This window comes from Zonotrichia leucophrys, chromosome 5, assembly GCF_028769735.1.
Source record: "Zonotrichia leucophrys gambelii isolate GWCS_2022_RI chromosome 5, RI_Zleu_2.0, whole genome shotgun sequence".
Classification (NCBI taxonomy): Eukaryota; Metazoa; Chordata; class Aves; order Passeriformes; family Passerellidae; genus Zonotrichia; species Zonotrichia leucophrys.
Window position 1 is genome coordinate 17,119,755 of NC_088175.1, and position 17,680 is coordinate 17,137,434.

General features: G+C 48.3%; 1 protein-coding gene and 1 long non-coding RNA gene across 2 annotated transcripts; one reads left to right on the plus strand and one right to left on the minus strand.

Moving 5' to 3' along the window:
• Nucleotides 1-3,022: 3,022 nt before the first annotated feature.
• Nucleotides 3,023-6,130, minus strand: LOC135448310 (uncharacterized). Its single transcript, XR_010440421.1, has 3 exons — nt 5,966-6,130; nt 5,571-5,733; nt 3,023-5,425 (listed from the first exon to the last, which is right to left on the minus strand). It is a non-coding gene; the product is annotated as an uncharacterized LOC135448310 (long non-coding RNA).
• A 129-nt stretch (nt 6,131-6,259) lies between these two features.
• IRF2BPL (interferon regulatory factor 2 binding protein like) lies at nt 6,260-11,892 on the plus strand. The gene has a single exon (XM_064714427.1). The coding sequence runs from the start codon at nt 6,954-6,956 to the stop codon at nt 9,165-9,167; it is 2,214 nt and encodes a 737-aa protein (XP_064570497.1). The 5' UTR covers nt 6,260-6,953; the 3' UTR covers nt 9,168-11,892.
• The last annotated feature ends 5,788 nt before the right edge of the window (nt 11,893-17,680 follow it).

The window sequence follows — 17,680 nt, forward strand, 5'->3', positions numbered from 1 at the left end:
CACTAATTCCAAAGGGAGGAAGGTTTGGTTCAATCCAGCATCATTAATTTCAGTAAACTGTTTTCACTAGTCTATATCCCACTGTTCAAGAGCTGTTTATTATCTTCTACTAAATAATGTTTTTTGGAGAACAGAGTAATGAAAAATATCTGATATTACTTACATACATATTACTTATATACACATGTACACTCTCACATGTATGTATACACATAAATATAGATATGGTATATGAGGCTGTATTCTCTCTCTTTTTTTTTTTTTACTTTTCTATTTTTCTAAACAATTGCTTGTTTCTTACCTTGCCTTCTCATTACAAAACACATTTATAATGCCAAATATAAAATAGTAAAAATAGCCCAGAAGGCAAAAGAGAGAGAGAGAGAGAGGGAGAGAGATTAAAAACCCTGGAGCAAAGACAATCTGCACAAATTTGTGAGTTTCACCAAAAAAACCAAGGAAATGTAGAGCCTCTTTTTCACCTTGCAGCTATCTTTGGCTGCTGCTTGAAGATTTGACTTAATTCACCCAGGCAGTAGTGTCTAAAAGTAATACACCAAGACAGTTAATTTTGGCACTTAGTCTCCCTTAGGAATTTTACCAACAGTCTTTGAAAAGAAAGTAAATGATCTTTTTTTTCCTCTTGGTTTCTCCCCATGGCTCATCTTGATATGTGCTAATAAAAGAAACTGCCCTCACCCCCCCTTCTGTTCTCACCATTATCCTCTGTCCATATCATCCTTCTTTCAATAACAATATTAATCAGCATTTGTAACATGGTCTTGGAGAAAAAGTGGGTTTGGTCTTTTCAGATGGCCTAGTTAGAGAGGAAAAGGAGGTTATGCCAAGTGAAATAACTTAAAATAGTGTCAGAGTCTTTCTTTCTTTCTTTCTTTCTTTCTTTCTTTCTTTCTTTCTTTCTTTCTTTCTTTCTTTCTTTCTTTCTTTCTTTCTTTCTTTTTTCTTTTTCTTTCTTTCTTTCCACTTCTTTTTCTTTTCTTTTCTTTTCTTTTCTTTTCTTTTCTTTTCTTTTCTTTTCTTTTCTTTTCTTTTCTTTTCTTTTCTTTTCTTTTCTTTTCTTTTCTTTTCCTTTCTTTTCCTTTCTTTTCCTTTCTTCCCCCCTTTCCCACCTCCCTCATTTTTTGGAAAACACAGTAAAGTTCTGTTCAGTTCTCAAGTGTTATTAATCACTGGTGGAGGCCAAAAGCAGGGATATTTTTCTTGGCAGCACGTTTTGATAAACAATCTGTGTATGGGGTGAAGGGAGGGAGGAGCCTGTCTTGCTGGTAACTAAGTTAATGTTTGGCAGATTCTTAACTGTCACGAAAGTGCAAGTGGCTCTCAGTGGGAATAGCCTTAAAAATGTACCGATCCAGTTGATTCATTGTTGTTGATTGTTTACTACGTCCACAGGATGTAAGATGAAAACAGTCCAGGAAAAAGTAAAAATAACAACAGCGGAGGCCCCAGCTCTGCATATCCCAGCCTAAAACGCACTGCCCAATCGCCGGTCCCTTGCAGAGTGAGCAGAATTAATTATAGGTGTCTTATTTTGCACTGTAAGATTTGGCAAAGGTTAATGTGTGGAAATCTAGGCTCCCAGGCAGGTTTTCAAACCCTAAAGACAGCTGTAGGAAAATCGGTGTGGGGTGGGTGTCAGCGAGGGGACCCCCTTGCCCCCCCAGTGCTTCCCAGGCAGAGGCGAGAGGCCGTGTCGGGGACCGGGGCTGCCCGGGGGCGCGGCCCGGCTGCGGGCAGGGCAGCCCCCGCCCCGCTGTGCCCCCGGCTCCCTGCTCCAGCACCGAAGGGGAAATGGCACCGGGAAAAGCACAGGAAACGAGAGGCAACCTCCGTTAAGAAATATGTCTTAAGAGTTCCTAGGTGGGAACGCAATAAACTCTGTATGTCAGCAAGGCTCACTACCTGAAAAATGGTAGGAAAAAACCAGAATTATAATGAGATGAGAACTGAAATGATAAACAGAAACATGTAACTACTCCTATTCTTTGTAACTGAGTGTTTTGACACTTCCTGGCAGCTTCTAGTAGAAGACAATGTTGTTTAACTTTTAATTTGACAAAATTATGCAACTTCTTCCTGAAGTGTTTGTGTTTTGATTTGCTGAACACACTCTCTTTACCACCAAGTGCTCTGTTCACTGCTAATCTCTGCATTGTTTTGAAGCCAGTCATTTGATTGTGACGGATTTTATTTGCTATTCTGAGGTAAATCCATGTAAATTACACTTTCTGGAGTGCACTACCCTTCTCGTTCTTGTATTTTTTTCCAGCTGTAGCTGCTGTTTGGATCAGTAAAGAAAGAGCCATTTCTGTGAGTGCCTGCAGAAGAGCCAGCTGCTCTCACGGCTGCAGTGATCAGTGCCAAAACTTTGTAAAGCGAACAGGAAAGAGTTAACCATATTCCCAGGCTGTAAGCATTTAGAGCCAGACCAGACTATTCATTCCCAAGCTGCTGAGATCATGGGCTCCTAATTATTATCTCTTGCAAACTTTGGGGCTGTCCTATATTCTGCATAATTAACAGTGCACAGCTGATCGATAATCCACAGCACTCCTCTCTCATCCAGATCCACAGTAACCGCCGTGTTTTGGGAGCTCATGTCTGGGAGTGGCACGGAGTAGTGCCTAGGGTGCAGCCAGGCCACCTGGGTTTTGTCCCTTTGTCCTTTATGGTGTGTTGTACCCTCTGCTTTCCATACCTGCTGGTGGATCTAGCAAAGCTCCTGCCCGCTGTATTTTGTATGATCATTTTGATTCCTTCATTTAAATCAATGCTTCACGTGCTGTTTTATTGTTACATGACCCATATGTGCATGTGTGTACTTTCAAATAAAGATGGTAATAGGAATAAAGGAAAAGGGATTATCTGATGGCAGTATTTATCCTAGGACTGAAAGGAAGGAATTAGTAGATTTCACTTCTGATTGTGAAAATTATAGTCCTTGTCCCTTGGGACTACTGGCAGGTCATAAACTTTGGGCAATCTCTGCAGAATCCCTAATGCCACATCACAGTGCTGACTTGTATTCCTGCACAGAAAACAGTAGCTGGGTAGCAATTGTTCTCAGCCACAGGTCCATTCCTCCTTGCACTCCCCTTCATCTCCCTAAACAATCTACTGTTTGGGGTTCTTACGCTATTTTTTGTTTGCTCACTTCTTTCTTTCAGTTAGCCAGATTAGACACCTGAATGGATTAATTGTTTGGGGCTTCTTATTTGCTTCCTCCAAAAGTAATATTAATTCCTGGATTATTTCAGAGCTAAATAAACACCAGGCATGTTTAGTATAAATCCAGCAAGACCAATCTGGATTGCTCCTGTCTCATCACTCGCATGGCAAAGAGAAAAGGCAGGAGGTGAGGGAGAAAGCTTGCTGCTACCCTCGCAAGGACAGTGCTGCCATAGATGGGAAGATTGTTACATTGCTACTGTTCAATCTATTTTTCCGTACCCAGATTAGATTGATACTGACAAGTCGTTCCCTGTGAAGGTGCCACAGCGTGGCATTTATTTGCATTTACATTGCAGCTCTCTTCATCAATCAGCTTTGCAGAGATCACTGCTGCTGCTGGCCATATTGTTGCTGTGCTGACACTTCATCCTTAAGTGCTGCTTGCGTAACGGTACAGTGCGTGCCCATGACCAAAGTTTAAATCAAAGTTTAATCATTATGGAAAGACAAACATATTTCTGCAACTGTGTATCCTGCAAGTAAGAGGAAAGGCAGTTTGGTCGGGTCACAGATGCTAATCTCTCTCTTTTTCTATTCACAAACTATAAAGGGAGTTGACAGCACCTGTAAATGGTTTTCTAAGGCTAGATCATATCTAAGGTGATTATTATTTACACCCACTATAAAGACTGCTCTTATGAGCCAAGAAGTCTGTTCCTGTGAGGTGAGTTTACCAAAAAAGGGGTTTCTTGCAGGAGGATTCAGTGGGTCGAGGATCCAGGGTGAGGGGTAGTGCAAGCACATGGAGTGCCTTGTCATGGTTGGATTTGTGTAACCCAGGGACTGAAATACAGTCAGGATATGTTGCAGTTCTGCATTCTTAGACATGCGGGATGAAGGGAAAGCTTCAGGTCTCTCAACCAGAGATTTTAAAGCAGAGGCTGACCTTTTATCACAGCCCAGTTCTGCTCCTCATATGAAGATCAACGCGAGGCAGTAAAAGGATAGGAAAGGAACTGACATTCCAGTATGAATCAGAGGGAACACATGCTTATTTGGTGAAGGAAAGACATATTAATGTAGAAATCCTGCAGCCATCACTAAATCACTGTGGCTGGAAGCAAAGACTTTTACTTTGACCAGCTTTCATCTGCCATACTTCTGTGAAGCTTTTGTAATGTCCACAGCTTAGGTGTGAAATTTTTAAGTGTGAAATCTACTCCCCTTTAGCGCATCTTCTTCAGCCAATTTATGTACAGGAGACTCACATAATTCAAAGACATTTCTATCTCTACTTACTACTTCTACAAGCTTCCCCTGAAAAAGAGTCACTTTGTCACAATTGATTTTCTAACTGTATTTTATCTGGTCCTACCATTTCTGTAACTTCAATCAATGTGTGCATTTCATTAAGCCTTCCCTATAAAATAATTCCACACACATATAATCAAATTCATTTGCCAGCTTTAAAGACTAGACCCGGACACATAAAAAATGCTTTAGACAACTAAAAATGAAAATGACACATATTGGTGATATGAAATGAAATATTTAAAGGGACGGGTTTTTGTCATGTGAGTTCCAAAACGTTATTAATCGAATAGAAGGTGTCTATCTCCGTCGGGGCTGCATGTTTGCTGAGCGTGCCGGTGTAAGGGAGCCGTGGCACCCCGCCATAGAAACACTAAGTTCTTTTAAAACACAGAGAGAAACCTGCAATGGACGGGGATTTCGGCGTTTGTAGCAACAAAGGAATCAGGAAGAGGTACTGAAAGAAAGAAATCCACCCAACACAGCCCAGCTGGGAGAGGTTCCGCGTTCGCCGAGCGTGCGGCCGCTTCCCCCCCGCCCTCCGCCCTCCCCCGCTGCGCGCTGTCTCCGCGGGCACCGTGCGCCCGGCTGCGCCCAGTGACGCGATGCCGGCGGCCGCCCGCGCCGGGTCCCGGCCGAAGCGCGTCCCCGCAGTGACACTTTATTATTCTTTGGACGCAGGCAGCGATGTCGATGTTTGCAAAAACAGCCGCCGACTGCAACGAGAGCAAAAGCGGGTTCTGCAGAGCCCCTCCTGGCCAGCACGGGCACCGGCGTGGCCGCGGGGCCGGGCGGGGAGCGGGCAACTTCGGGGATCGCGGGCGGGAGAAGGAAAGCTTCGGGGGGGTTTATTTTGTTTTCCTCCCAGCGAAATGAATTCTTGGCTTATTTGCATGAACCGAGGTTGTATTAAGTAATTTGCCTGTTAACAGTGTTATGCAAATGTTAGCTAGCTATTTAAAGGGGGAAATAGAAGAAAAAAAAAAAAAAAGCCGTGTGTTCTCACAACACCGGGGAAATCCTATGTCCCTTTGCATTAGCGAGATGAGATCATAGCGATTACTCACCTGCCTGGCCTCTCCTACACCCTTGAGCAATGCACAGCACTATCTTTCCCAGCCCAGCCTTAAACACTTGGCAAACATGGCTGTTTTAAACAAATCAAAAGTGGAAGAGCTTCTGATGCAGTCACAGGCTTACAAAAACTGTGTCATTCTGTCACTGGGATCACTGAAAGAGAAACACGAAATCGGATATTAAGGCGGGATCCCCCATTTGCCTCAGCAGCCGGAGCGCACGGGAATCCCACCGACAGTCGCGGTGGCAGAAAGCCGCGCAGCCGTCACGAAAGCAAAGCGGGGCGAACCGCGGGTTTACAAAATCCCGAAAGCGAGACATCTGAACTTAGAAAGCGCAGTCAGGGAAAAAAACCAACCAAGCAAACAAAAAAAAAAAAACCCACCACCCACCACCACGACGACTGTGCATGCGCGCCCTGGCCGCGGAGCCGCGGCGGGGGGCCGGCAGCGCGGCCGGGAGGAGGGTGAGGGCGCGATCTGGCGTTCAAGTTTCCAAACATAGCCGGCAGCGCAGGCTGCCCGCGCCCCGCCGCGCTCCAGCTGCGGCCGCGCCGGGGAGGGCGCGGGCAGCGCGCCGGGCATGCGCGCCCCGCGCAACAAGTGGGCTCCGTGCCGGCGGCCGGGGGGAGGGGAGCGGGGCGCTCGGCGGTGACGCGGGGCCCCGCCCGGGTGCAGCCGAGCCGGGAGCACGGCGCGGAGAAGGGGAGGGGCGTCGCGGCGCGGGGGGAGCGCGGCGCGGCGGAGGGGGCGCGCAGCCACACGCGGCGGCGCGCAGCACCCCGCGCTCGGACTGCGAGTAGCGGCGAGGATGTGAGTGAGGAGCAGGCGGCGCCGCTCGCCACGCTGCTGCCGCCGCCGCTGCTGCCCCCGGACTGCCGCAGCTCCGCCAGCGCTCAGGGAAGCCGCCGCTGCCGGGACCGAACAGCTCCGTGCGGGTGCCCCTGTCTTGCTCACGGCGGTGGATTAGCACGTACCGAACTGCAAGCTCACGAGGCAGCCGTGGCGGGTGGAAGGTGACCCCCCCCATCTTCCTCCGTGCACCTCCGCCTCCTCCCGGAGGAGGAGCAGCAGCAAGCGGAGAGCTAGAGAGCGCAGGGAAACAGAAGCGGCTAGAAAGCGACCCCCACCCAGCCAGCCCCCCGGAGGAGCAGTGGAATCGTTTCCCACCCCACCGGGGCAGCAGCGGCAGGACCAGGTAGAAGAAGCCATCTCTGGCAGCAGGAGCGAACTAAAAGCAGACGATCCCCCTTGCTGAAACGGGCAACAGGATCAGGTACGGAGAGCCACCCCCCGCCCCTGCAGCCCGGGGGGGAAGACTGAGCCAGCCCCTACCCCGGTGGCAGCGGCAGCAGCTCCCCAGCCAGCAGCACCATGTCCGCCGCGCAGGTGTCCTCGTCGCGGAGGCAGTCATGCTATCTATGCGATCTGCCCCGCATGCCCTGGGCCATGATCTGGGACTTCACGGAGCCCGTCTGCCGGGGCTGCGTTAATTATGAGGGCGCCGACCGCATCGAGTTCGTGATCGAGACGGCCCGGCAGTTGAAGCGGGCGCACGGCTGCTTCCAGGACGGTCGCTCCCCGGGCCCCCCGCCGCCGGTCGGCGTAAAGGCAGTGACGCTCTCCGCCAAAGAAGCGGCGGCGGCGGCGGCCCAGCAGCAGCTCAACCATGTGGATGCCACTTCCAAGGCGGCCTCAGCGGGGCTGACCCAGTCCAGCCTGGACCGCTACGGGCTCAGCGCCGCCGCGGCGGAGCAGCGCAGCCGCTTCGAGTACCCGCCGCCGCCGGGCAGCCTGGGCAGCAGCCATGGCGCCCGCCTGCCCAACGGACTGGGGGGGCCCAATGGCTTCCCCAAGCAGCCTGAGGACGGGCCACCGGAGCTGAACCGGCAAAGCCCCAACTCCTCCTCCTCCTCTTCCTCCTCCCGTCGCGGGGCGCACGGGGGACTCGTGTCTGGCCTGCCCCCGGGGGCCGCCGGCGCTCAGATGAATGTGCCCCCCAACCTGCTGCCGCAGACGCTGCTGAACGGCCCCGCTGCCTCCGGCGTGGCGCTGCCTCCGCCGCACGGGGGCCTGAGCGGCCGCGGCGGCGGGGGTCCCCCCGCTCCCTCCGCCTCTTCCCAAGGGGGCACCTGCGGCGGTGGTGCCGGGGGAGGCGGTGGCTCGTCCTCCGAGGCCTGCGGCAAGCGGCCGGGCTCGGTTTCCAGCAGTGACCAAGAGCGGGAGCTGAAGGAGAAGCAGCGCAACGCGGAGGCGCTGGCCGAGCTCAGCGAGAGTTTGCGGAATCGGGCCGAGGAGTGGGCCAGCAAGCCCAAGATCGTGAGGGACACGCTGCTCACTTTGGCCGGCTGCACCCCCTACGAGGTGCGCTTCAAGAAGGATCACGCCCTGCTGGGCCGCGTCTTTGCCTTCGACGCTGTCTCCAAGCCGGGCATGGACTATGAGCTGAAGCTCTTCATCGAGTACCCTAGCGGCTCCGGCACCGTCTTCTCCAGCGCCTCCGGCGTGGCCAAGCAGATGTACCAGGACTGTATGAAGGACTTCGGTCGCGGCCTCTCCTCGGGCTTCAAATACCTGGAATACGAGAAGAAGCACGGCTCTGGCGACTGGCGGCTCCTGGGAGACCTGCTGCCCGAGTCTGTGCGCTTCTTCAAGGAGCTGGTGGGCGCCGACATGCTGCCGCAGCCCTACCTGGACGCCAGCTGCCCCATGCTGCCCACGGCGCTGGTGAGTCTCCCGCGGCCGGGGGCCGGGGCCGGCGGGGCGCAGGGCACGGCCGCAGCCTCTAGGGGACCTGGCGGTGGCGGCGGCGGTGGCGGCGGCGGGGCGATGCGCAAGAGGAAAGCTTCTCCTGAACCCTCGGATTCGGCCGAGGGGGCTCTGAAGCTCAGCGACGAGCAGCAGCGTCAGCAGTGGATGGCCAGCCAGAGCGAAGCGCTCAAGCTCACCATGTCGGCCGGGGGCTTCGGGGCGGTGCACGGCGGTGGCCCCCCGCCACCGCCGCCCCTCGGGCCTCACTCCAACCGGACCACGCCACCCGAGTCCGCCCCCCAGAACGGACAGTCCCCCATGGCCGCGCTCATGTCGGTGGCCGACACGCTGGGCAATGCCCACTCGCCCAAGGACGGCAGCTCGGTGCACTCCACTACGTCCACCCGCAGGAACAGCAGCAGCCCCGTGTCGCCGGCCTCGGTGCCGGGCCAGCGCCGTCTGGCCTCCCGCAACGGGGACATGAACCTGCAAGTGGCCCCTCCTCCCCCCAGCACCCACCCCGCCATGGACCAAGTGCACCCCCAAAACATTCCGGACTCCCCCATGGCCAACAGCGGGCCCCTGTGCTGCACCATTTGCCACGAACGCTTGGAGGACACCCACTTTGTTCAGTGCCCCTCTGTGCCCAGCCACAAGTTCTGCTTCCCTTGTTCCAGAGAGAGCATCAAGGCCCAAGGGGCGACTGGTGAAGTCTACTGCCCCAGTGGAGAGAAATGCCCCCTAGTCGGTTCCAATGTGCCTTGGGCATTTATGCAGGGCGAGATCGCGACCATTTTAGCTGGGGACGTTAAAGTGAAAAAGGAGAGAGACCCTTGAGTAAGAAATCCAATCCCTTCAGACTCCTGAAGATGTAGAATTGTGAATATAACAAACTGCAAAAGTTAGTCTTATGTATAGACATTATTTTCGTCGTATGTTTCTATATTTTGAAACAAAGGTATGTACTCTTCTTCATTTGAAGGATAGAGCTGGTTTTTGTTAAACAGAATATAATATTGTTTGGTTACTACATAATACCTGTTCTCATTTCTTTGGCAGTGTGTTGGCTAGGTACAAAGTTAATAGCCCTTAGCGATTACCTGCTGCTGGTGTGTATTTTTGTAAATGTATGCACTTCTCTGAAAGAAGAAGAAAAACACAAAAGACAAAAAAAATTTTTTTTTGCCAAGGCCAGTGTTGATGCCTAAAAAATTGCTACAAAAATGGTGACAGCTTATGTTTTACAAGCCCTGAGTGTTAGTCTTTCACCTTTTTTTTTTCGTTTTTGGTTTTTTGTTGCAAAACGGTGGGGTGGCTGTGGGGGGAGGGTGTTTTTTTGTTGCAAGTTTGTAAGGAAAATGTTTCCGTTTGTTTCTATTGATCTGAACGTTTTTTAATCTTCATGTGTTTTTTGTTTTTGCTTTTATTGATGCACGGATGCTTTTGAACAGTAGAGCAAAATGCTGTACATGAGAAACATGCTCTGTTTGTCCTTTATACATTTCTGTAGTTAACAGAACACTGTAATGTGCCTTGGAGCTTAGTAAATTGTAATAAATTCAATTGATATTAATACTTCTTGAGTAGCAAGTTTTATTTTTCTCTAAGCTTAGGCAGTATGTGCAAGCCGTGTTGGCTTTTTAAAGGTCTCCATTATACCAAGAGTCTGCAGTTCGTTGTGATAATCGTGGCACTTGTATGCACATTTTCACTTATATGTAGTAAGATGATGATGATGTTGATGGTGTTATCAAACTTACTTAAATCTTGGCACTGTGCCTATTTACATTTCACCTTTAATGTTGCAGTAACGGTTGCTGACTAAGCATTTTCTATTTACTGTTCCTGCATCTCATTTCCTCCTCCCTTCTCCTCCCCCCCACTGGCTCTCCAGCTGCAAGCTCTTTGCGATACAGGATGCATGCATTGCCTGTGCAATTTAGTAAGGCTTGAGATTTAAAATGAAGCCTTATTTTCACTAAAAAAAAAAACAAAAACAAAACCAAAAAACAAACAAAAACCCAGCATCCCATAGTTAATAATTTAGTTGATTTTAAGAGTGGTTGTCAAAGTTTGACATTAGCCCCAAACTCATGGTAAGGCAGGACTGTAGTGGAACAGAATACAGAAAGGGTAGCATGAAATAACAGCTTCTACAGTTGGTGTTGCAGCTGGCGAGTTGCTACCCCATTTAGGCATTGGCTTTTCGTAACTTGAATTGATGAGCAGTTCAGGGGCTTTGTTGTGTTTTCAGGCAAGGAAGCTTCCTTTAAGCACTGAAGTGAATGCTTTCTTTTTGGCAATGATTATATGTGATTCTTTGTATAATTAACAATTCTGTGTGACATTGGCATTTTCTGGAGATAGGGGAGCAGTGTAATACCTGTTAAGTGATCAACAGGCAAAGTAAATACACAGGCCTCATGCTAGCTAGAAAATGCAAACAAACCTACTTGAACTTTGTCCTTTCCAGTGAGGCAAATGGAGGAAAGAGGGGGAAACCTGAAAAAACCCAGCAGCACTGCAGAAATCCTTTGCAGTTTGACCAGCAGAATATAGGGCTGTTCCAAATGCAACAGTATCATAGGTTATGCGCTCTTAGTTTATTGAATAGTAAGGATCCCCACCTGCCAAAGCCCCATAGTTGTATAAAGGAAAGTCTGGATGGCATTTGGCATCTGCTTGGTCTAAATATATACTTGACTTGTATTCCTGGTGGGAAGGATGGTAGAAACCTTGAGACTATATTCTTAGTGTGCCTACAGATCTTTGCAGTCTTGTATAGATACACTCTGGCTGTTTCATGTGTGTGGGGAGGGGGTGGGGTTTGTTGTGCTCTGAGATTTAGTATTTGGCATCACTATATCTGTGATTTCATACAATGACTTTGTGTGTGTATATATATTTTAATTTTTTTTCTGCCAAGTGATATATCAGTGCTTAAAAATCTCCAAACATATTGTTCTCATGTAATGGATCAAAGAAGTAATGCAGAAAAAGAATGTTTTGAGTTAATTGCTGGATACAACTTACATGTTTTTTAGAGTATAGATTTGTACTGGTCCTATTTTCAGTTATTTCTAAGCATGCAATTCTCACACAGCAGTTTATTTTTAAATCATGAAATAGGGAGACTAACATTGTAAGCTCATGACTGGCAGAGAAAAAAATTGTACACATGGTTGAAATTCAAGTTTAAACTTAAGGAGAAGTAATCATATGAGAATTGTAACTGCTATTAAAAGAGAACTACTACTGGCTATTCAACATTTAATTGTATCACAGAAGTATGAATACCCTGATTTATATAAACAGAGCTACTCCTGTAATCTTGAAATCATTCATCAGTAGTTATAGCTAGAAAGAGACCCATTTGGTGGATTTTTAAAATTTCAGATCATTTTTGAAAAGCTCTTATTTTTTGAAACATAAGCCCACTTATGAGACTAATCGGTTTGATTTTAGCAGGCAAAGGAAAGGTAAGGTGCAGTAAACATTGGTGGAAAATAAGCTTGAAGTGAATTGTAATACTGCAGTTAATTAAAGTTAACCATAGCTACAGGGTGTTTGTTGTATGGAGGTTTTTTGTAACCATGTGACCTTTTCTTTTACTCTGGCTCATTAAGCAGCCAGTCTGGGCATATTAGCCAGCATTTCTTTGAACCCACTCCATAGGTTTTTATCTTTCTGAAGATGTCCACAGCTGACAAACAAGTTGTAACCTTTTTTTGAGGAGGAAAGGGGAGCTGTCGAGTGAGTCTCATGTACAGAGATTCAGCTTATTTCTGTATTTTACAGTAATGCTCCCATCCCCCATACCTGCCAGTTATTTAAGGTACAGCCCAATGTTTGCTTGAATAAATGGTGTAAGTTAATTTATTTGTCCAGATGGTCATTTATTGTGCTTTCATTCCTTCTTGTAATGGGGAAGTATTTAAATGGTTTATTTTCCCAGGGAGGGTTGTTGTGTTTTGCTTTTTGGGTTGTTTTTTTTGTTTTTTTTTTTTTCCCCAGTTAGATGCTTCTTGACATTTCTTTTAATAGCCTTGTAGCCTATTTTCTTAGAAATGGGTTAGAACATGTGTGTCACTGGATGTTTGTTTTTTAAGCATTGGCAGCTGTGTGTGAGTTGGAGATAGATGTGTTTATGCAGTGAAGAGCTGCTATGTCCATTTGGGGGGAATACTACACAGTTCCAACAGGAACTAGAGTTTACCAATGGTAACTGGTGTAATTTAATACAAACTTTGTTATCTTTTTTATTTGCTTAGCAATGTTGTGCATATGAGCATGCTCACCTCCCTGAACTAGTCAGGACTAACATTGTTTTGAAACTGCAATCTCTTCAAATAGGCTGGCTGCCAGCACAGCTTTGCAGGGTTGCAGCAGTCACTGGAAAAAGGGTTGTCTGCTTCTTTATGTGTCTTGTGAGCTGAGATTTTCTTCCCCTCAAGGGAAAGGGCTTTGTCTTCAGAGCTCTCAAGTTCCCAGCTTACTATGCAGTAGTTGCCTTGCAGCTTCCCTTTTTCCTAAGTCTTGCCATTTTCTTTTTTTTTTCTTTTTTCTTTCTTTCTTTTTTTTTTTGTATGCAGTCATTCTCCATTCATTGTAGGATGGATTGTGTTGTGCATTAGCAACTTCTTTCTCTGCCAAAGTGACACATCCTGTAGATGTGCAGCAGAGTACTGAACTGTCACTGTAGTGCTGACTCTTGTAAGGCTATTCTTGAAGCAGAACAGCTTCCCCCTTGGCGTTCAGCCATCAGAATCCATTACAGCACGCATTTTCTACCCAAAACATATCTGTACCTCCAGAGCTGTCTTTACAACCATCCCCCAGAAGATGCAGAGGGCATGGTTATACCTTCCTGTATAGAAACATGCACTGCTGAGTTTATCTTCAAGGTGTCTGAAAGCCATGTAACCAAGCTTCTGTTGTTTCAGCCCCTGCCTTAAAACCTTTTCTGCAGTTTGGTAAGGGAAATGTCTCTGCTGATGGGTGATGTGAAAAGAATGGCATACAAGGTCTTTTCCCAGATGGGTGTCTCAGAAGAATTAGGCATGTGTGCACTGACTGAGGCTACCACAGGGCTCCTCTGATGAGCCAGACAAACAACTCTGTCTCCACGTGTTTGCCACAGGGCAGCCCAGCCCCACGCTGCCACCCCTGACTGGGAGGCTCTGCAGGAATCCAGTTCTTCTCCCTGGGAATTGACTTGCTTAACTCCATGAGAAGAAGCATGGGAGAGTACATGTCATTTCAAGTTTTTGACAGCAAACCCACTCTCCTTCAGCCATTCAGGGAACTGTAGGGTGAGCAGCAGAAGGGAGCAGGTAGACATGTGAATGGGAGGGGGAGGATGCTCACCAAAAGTCTGTCTGGCCAGAACAGTCTGTGACTGGTTGGACTGGCTGAGCTACTTGGGCTAGGTAGGTTCAAGATTCCAAGGTCTGACTGCTTGGTTGAATGCAATGAACCATGCTGGTACAAGTCTGCATTGCTGAGAGGGGACACAGCTACCCTGAAGTGTCCTCTCTCCCCCTTCACTGACACAGCCGCGCAGCCCTGCCCGTTGCCGGGTTGAGCCTGCATTCTCCTCGCTGCTGTGCGCTTTGCCTTCCCGAAGCGCCCTTGCAAGGTTTTTTGGAGGCGGTGGGAGCAGGGGTGGAGGTGAGGAAGGTCAAGCTTCTTAGGTTTCAGCTGATTTGGCATCCGCTCGCAGCCCTCCCCGCCCCACCCCCCTCCCCCGTAGCCCTGCTCGGCCATATGCACTCGGTGCTGCTTTTATGACCCTTTACAAAGAAACCTTTAAGATGTGAACTGCAAATTGCAAATTATTTTCAGGGAATTTCCCTTTCCTCTTTCCTACACGATCATCGTTAACAGTGAGAAGACTCTGGTTCTCTGTCGTCCCCAAAGACCCTACAGTGGAGAGCTGTGCCTTTCTCTCTGGCTGGCACTGCTCTCTCGGCAGTACTGGGTGTGCCAGGCCACCCGTTCGCCCAAGTCTGCTTCACTGGGGTATCTTTCTATTTCTTTTTCGGCCAGCGCAAAGGCCCTTTACTTTGTTTAGGGAGTGGAGGCTGAGCCTGGCAACTCCACCGCGGCGCGGAGCGGCTTGGCACTGCTGCTGCACGGCAGCTTAGGCAGGGACTGAACCGAACTGAATCAAACCGGGCTGGGCTGGGGAGGGTCGCCAGGGCATGCAGTTGCCGCTGGGTTGGGCCGACCTAGACAGCCATGTGATTGCCTGCCTGCCCGCCTCTGCGCAGGGGATGGGAACGGGGACATGAAACATGTCTGTGCAGCTTCAAGGAGCCGAGCAGAATTCCCCACTGTCATCATCCTCCTCCCCTCCCTCCCTGCAGGCTGCCAGAGAGGAGGGCTGATTACAGCTCCGCTATTGTTCAAGTAACCTACAAATGGATTTGCATGGAGGCAGGTTGGGAGGGGCAGAGGGTGGGATTTATTAGCAGCAGCTAAATTCGTCGGGATTACTATTAGACTGAGAGCTTCTCAATGGGAATGATCCCTGGGTGAGCGATGGGGTGGAGGGGAGGGACTGGAAAGCTCCTTTTCTGCAAATAGGTGAAGGGGTGGCTGGCTCCAGCCGAGTAGGAGAGGCAGGCAGGGCGCAGCTGGCTGGGGACGGCGCTTCACCTCGGTTTAAACTGTAACCCTCTATTCCAAGCACGCAGCTCCTGGCAGCGCCGCTCATACCAAAGCCTTGACTCAGGGTTATCTGCATGCTGGGTAATAAGCAGCGTCACCAGAGGAATGTGCAGAGAAAGCAGCCATGCTGCTGCAAGCCTCCACTCGCTCCTCAGGCAAACCACTGATTTAGCAGCCTGCTTCTGCTTCTGGGCTGCCGAACTGGCGAGGCGTAGGGGGCTTCTCCAGGGGGGACAGCCCCGAGTAGGGTTGAAGCCAAAACAGTGTTTTACCTTTCCTTAGGCAAGTGTTTTTTATGCAAAGCTGCCTGGGACTTTGCTAACCATATTTGAGAACTGTGCCTAGGAAAGGGCGAAGCTACTCCCCAAGTTACCACATTTATCCATTTTGCAGATGGGTAATCTCAAGTGTTTGAGCCAGGGTCACACAGCAAACTCCTATGAGAACGAGGGAGACCACAGCCATTGGTTACTGCCCCAAATGCCAATCTCCCTTCCTCTGGAATAAAAGCATGTTGTTACAACAACTGCACAGCTGAACTGAAAAGCGCTTGTGTGACACAGGTGTTTGGGAACAACAACGCTCAGTGCCAGGCCAGTTGCCTGTAGCGTGCATGCGCCCTTCACTCTGATAGCTCCAAGGCTGGAGGCTGTTGCTGCTCTTGCTGATGCAACATCCAGAGGGCTGGGGTGAAGAAGAGTGCATACCTGTGTGTCAGAGGTAGGAGCTCCCCTTTGGCTATGATGGAAAGCACACCACATCCAAATCAAAGACAGGACGGGGTTGCTTTGAATTGCTATATTCCGGATTATCTGAGGCAATCTTCCTCTTCACTGCACACATCATGGCAACAAGAGACAAGATCATAGTGGAGCTCAGGTTTTCATTCGAACGTGTCCAGACTGGCACACTGTTGGAGTAAGGACAATACACTTTTGTAGGCTTAATGTATGTAAGAGCTAGGGGCAAAATTAGGGAGGGAGTGGGAATCCTGAATATCTGGTCTGCTACTGGAAAATATAGGCCACTGACTTGTAGATGTTGAAAGTTTATTTGATCTAGCTTGATATGCTAGACATTTTCTCTTAGAACTCACTCAATGTCTATAACTGATTTCTGTAAAATAAAAAGACAAGGTATAAAACATCTGAGATTAAAACAACTGAAAGGGCTCTTGTGTTCCTGCAGCAGTAAATTTTGAAGTATTTTTTATTACTTGCTCAAGTATTGTTGATGCTCTTGACTCCCTGTGACATGTAAAGATAATTCCTCCGTGAAGAATTCAGACTGCATTGATAAGAAAGGCCAGTTGGCACATTTATTTTATCCCATCTCCTGCAATTAAAGATTATACTGTGTATCTTATCAAAAAGATGCAGCCTTTCAAAAGCTGTACCTTGCTAAGTGTATATACTCATTTTTGGCAAACATTTGCTGTGGTTTTGAGTGATTCTCTGACTCCAACACCCAGCTCATCACCCTCCCATCCAGGAGTCAACTTTTCTGTTAATCCAACTGAACTCATTCAGCTGTGCTCACTGCACCATTTCTGCTGGACGGGAGGCAGTAAGAGGTGTGGGCATCAAGGACAGTATCAGTTGAGTGATCTGTGGATATCTAGTCACATTCTGCTAACAATTAGTCAGCAGCCTTGATAGAATGTCTAGTGGCTTGTGTGACAGTTAAATACGAGGAAGCAATGCAGAAATTCTCATTCTCTTTTGTACCTGTCTTTCCTCATGCTAGAACTGATGACAGCATTTCTTGAGAACTGCACTGCACATGCTTAATACAAAGAGCAGCTCCTTTCAGGTTTTTGCATGATTAGTTGCAGGTCTCTGCATAGATCTTCCGTGTTCTGATAGCTGGATTTTTACAGTACATATTTTGCAAGTTACAGCTTGAAGCTTCCTCCTTGCAGAAGGTTCTGTCATTTGAAGGAACCCCACCCTGCTCTCCCTTGAAGATGTGCAATCCTAGGCTGTGTTTGAGCATGCCTGGGAAGGCAGGTGCAGCCTGGCTGGATCCTCAACATTGCCTGGAAATAAACACTGCTTAAGCAAATTGTACTAAAAAGAACATTCAAGATTCAGGTAATAATCGGGACAGGTTTTGCTCTGTAGTCTCTATTCTGTGCTTTTCCCATCCCCTCTCCCTCTGAGTTATAGCCCAGAATATATGACACGATCGGGTTGCTATGGAAATAATTTACAACATGAACTATATAACAATGAAAGTTCTTAATAGCTCCTCTATTGAAAACAACAACATCAGGTTAAAGTCACTTTAAAACCTCCCAGAATTCCCTTCTGTTGTTGTAAATGAGGACTGAGGTAAAAGAAAAGATTTATTTTCTAATATTTGAAGGAAAATAATCCTTCCAGCACAGAACATGTAAATACAGTTGTATTCTTCCACACTTGACCAGCACATACGTAGCTGTCAGATGTGTCCTCCAGCTCAGAAAAGATGGAAGATGCTTAAAGCCAGTAAAATTCTTCAAACCTTAGAAGCAAGGGATCAGATTAGAGCACGGTTGTTTCCCTGCTTGAAGCAGGCCCTTTGTGCTCTTATCTTGGTCTGAGTCTGTGGGAACTGTAGGCTGTCACCTGCTCCAAACCATTTCCTCCTCAGATGAGCTTTGTAGAGTTGCCTGATTCCTTCCCAGCACTCTGAGA

Coding starts and splice junctions, on each gene's coding strand:
- IRF2BPL (XM_064714427.1), top strand. CDS start 6,954: ATGTCCGCCGCGCAGGTGTCCTCGTCGCGGAGGCAGTCATGCTATCTA.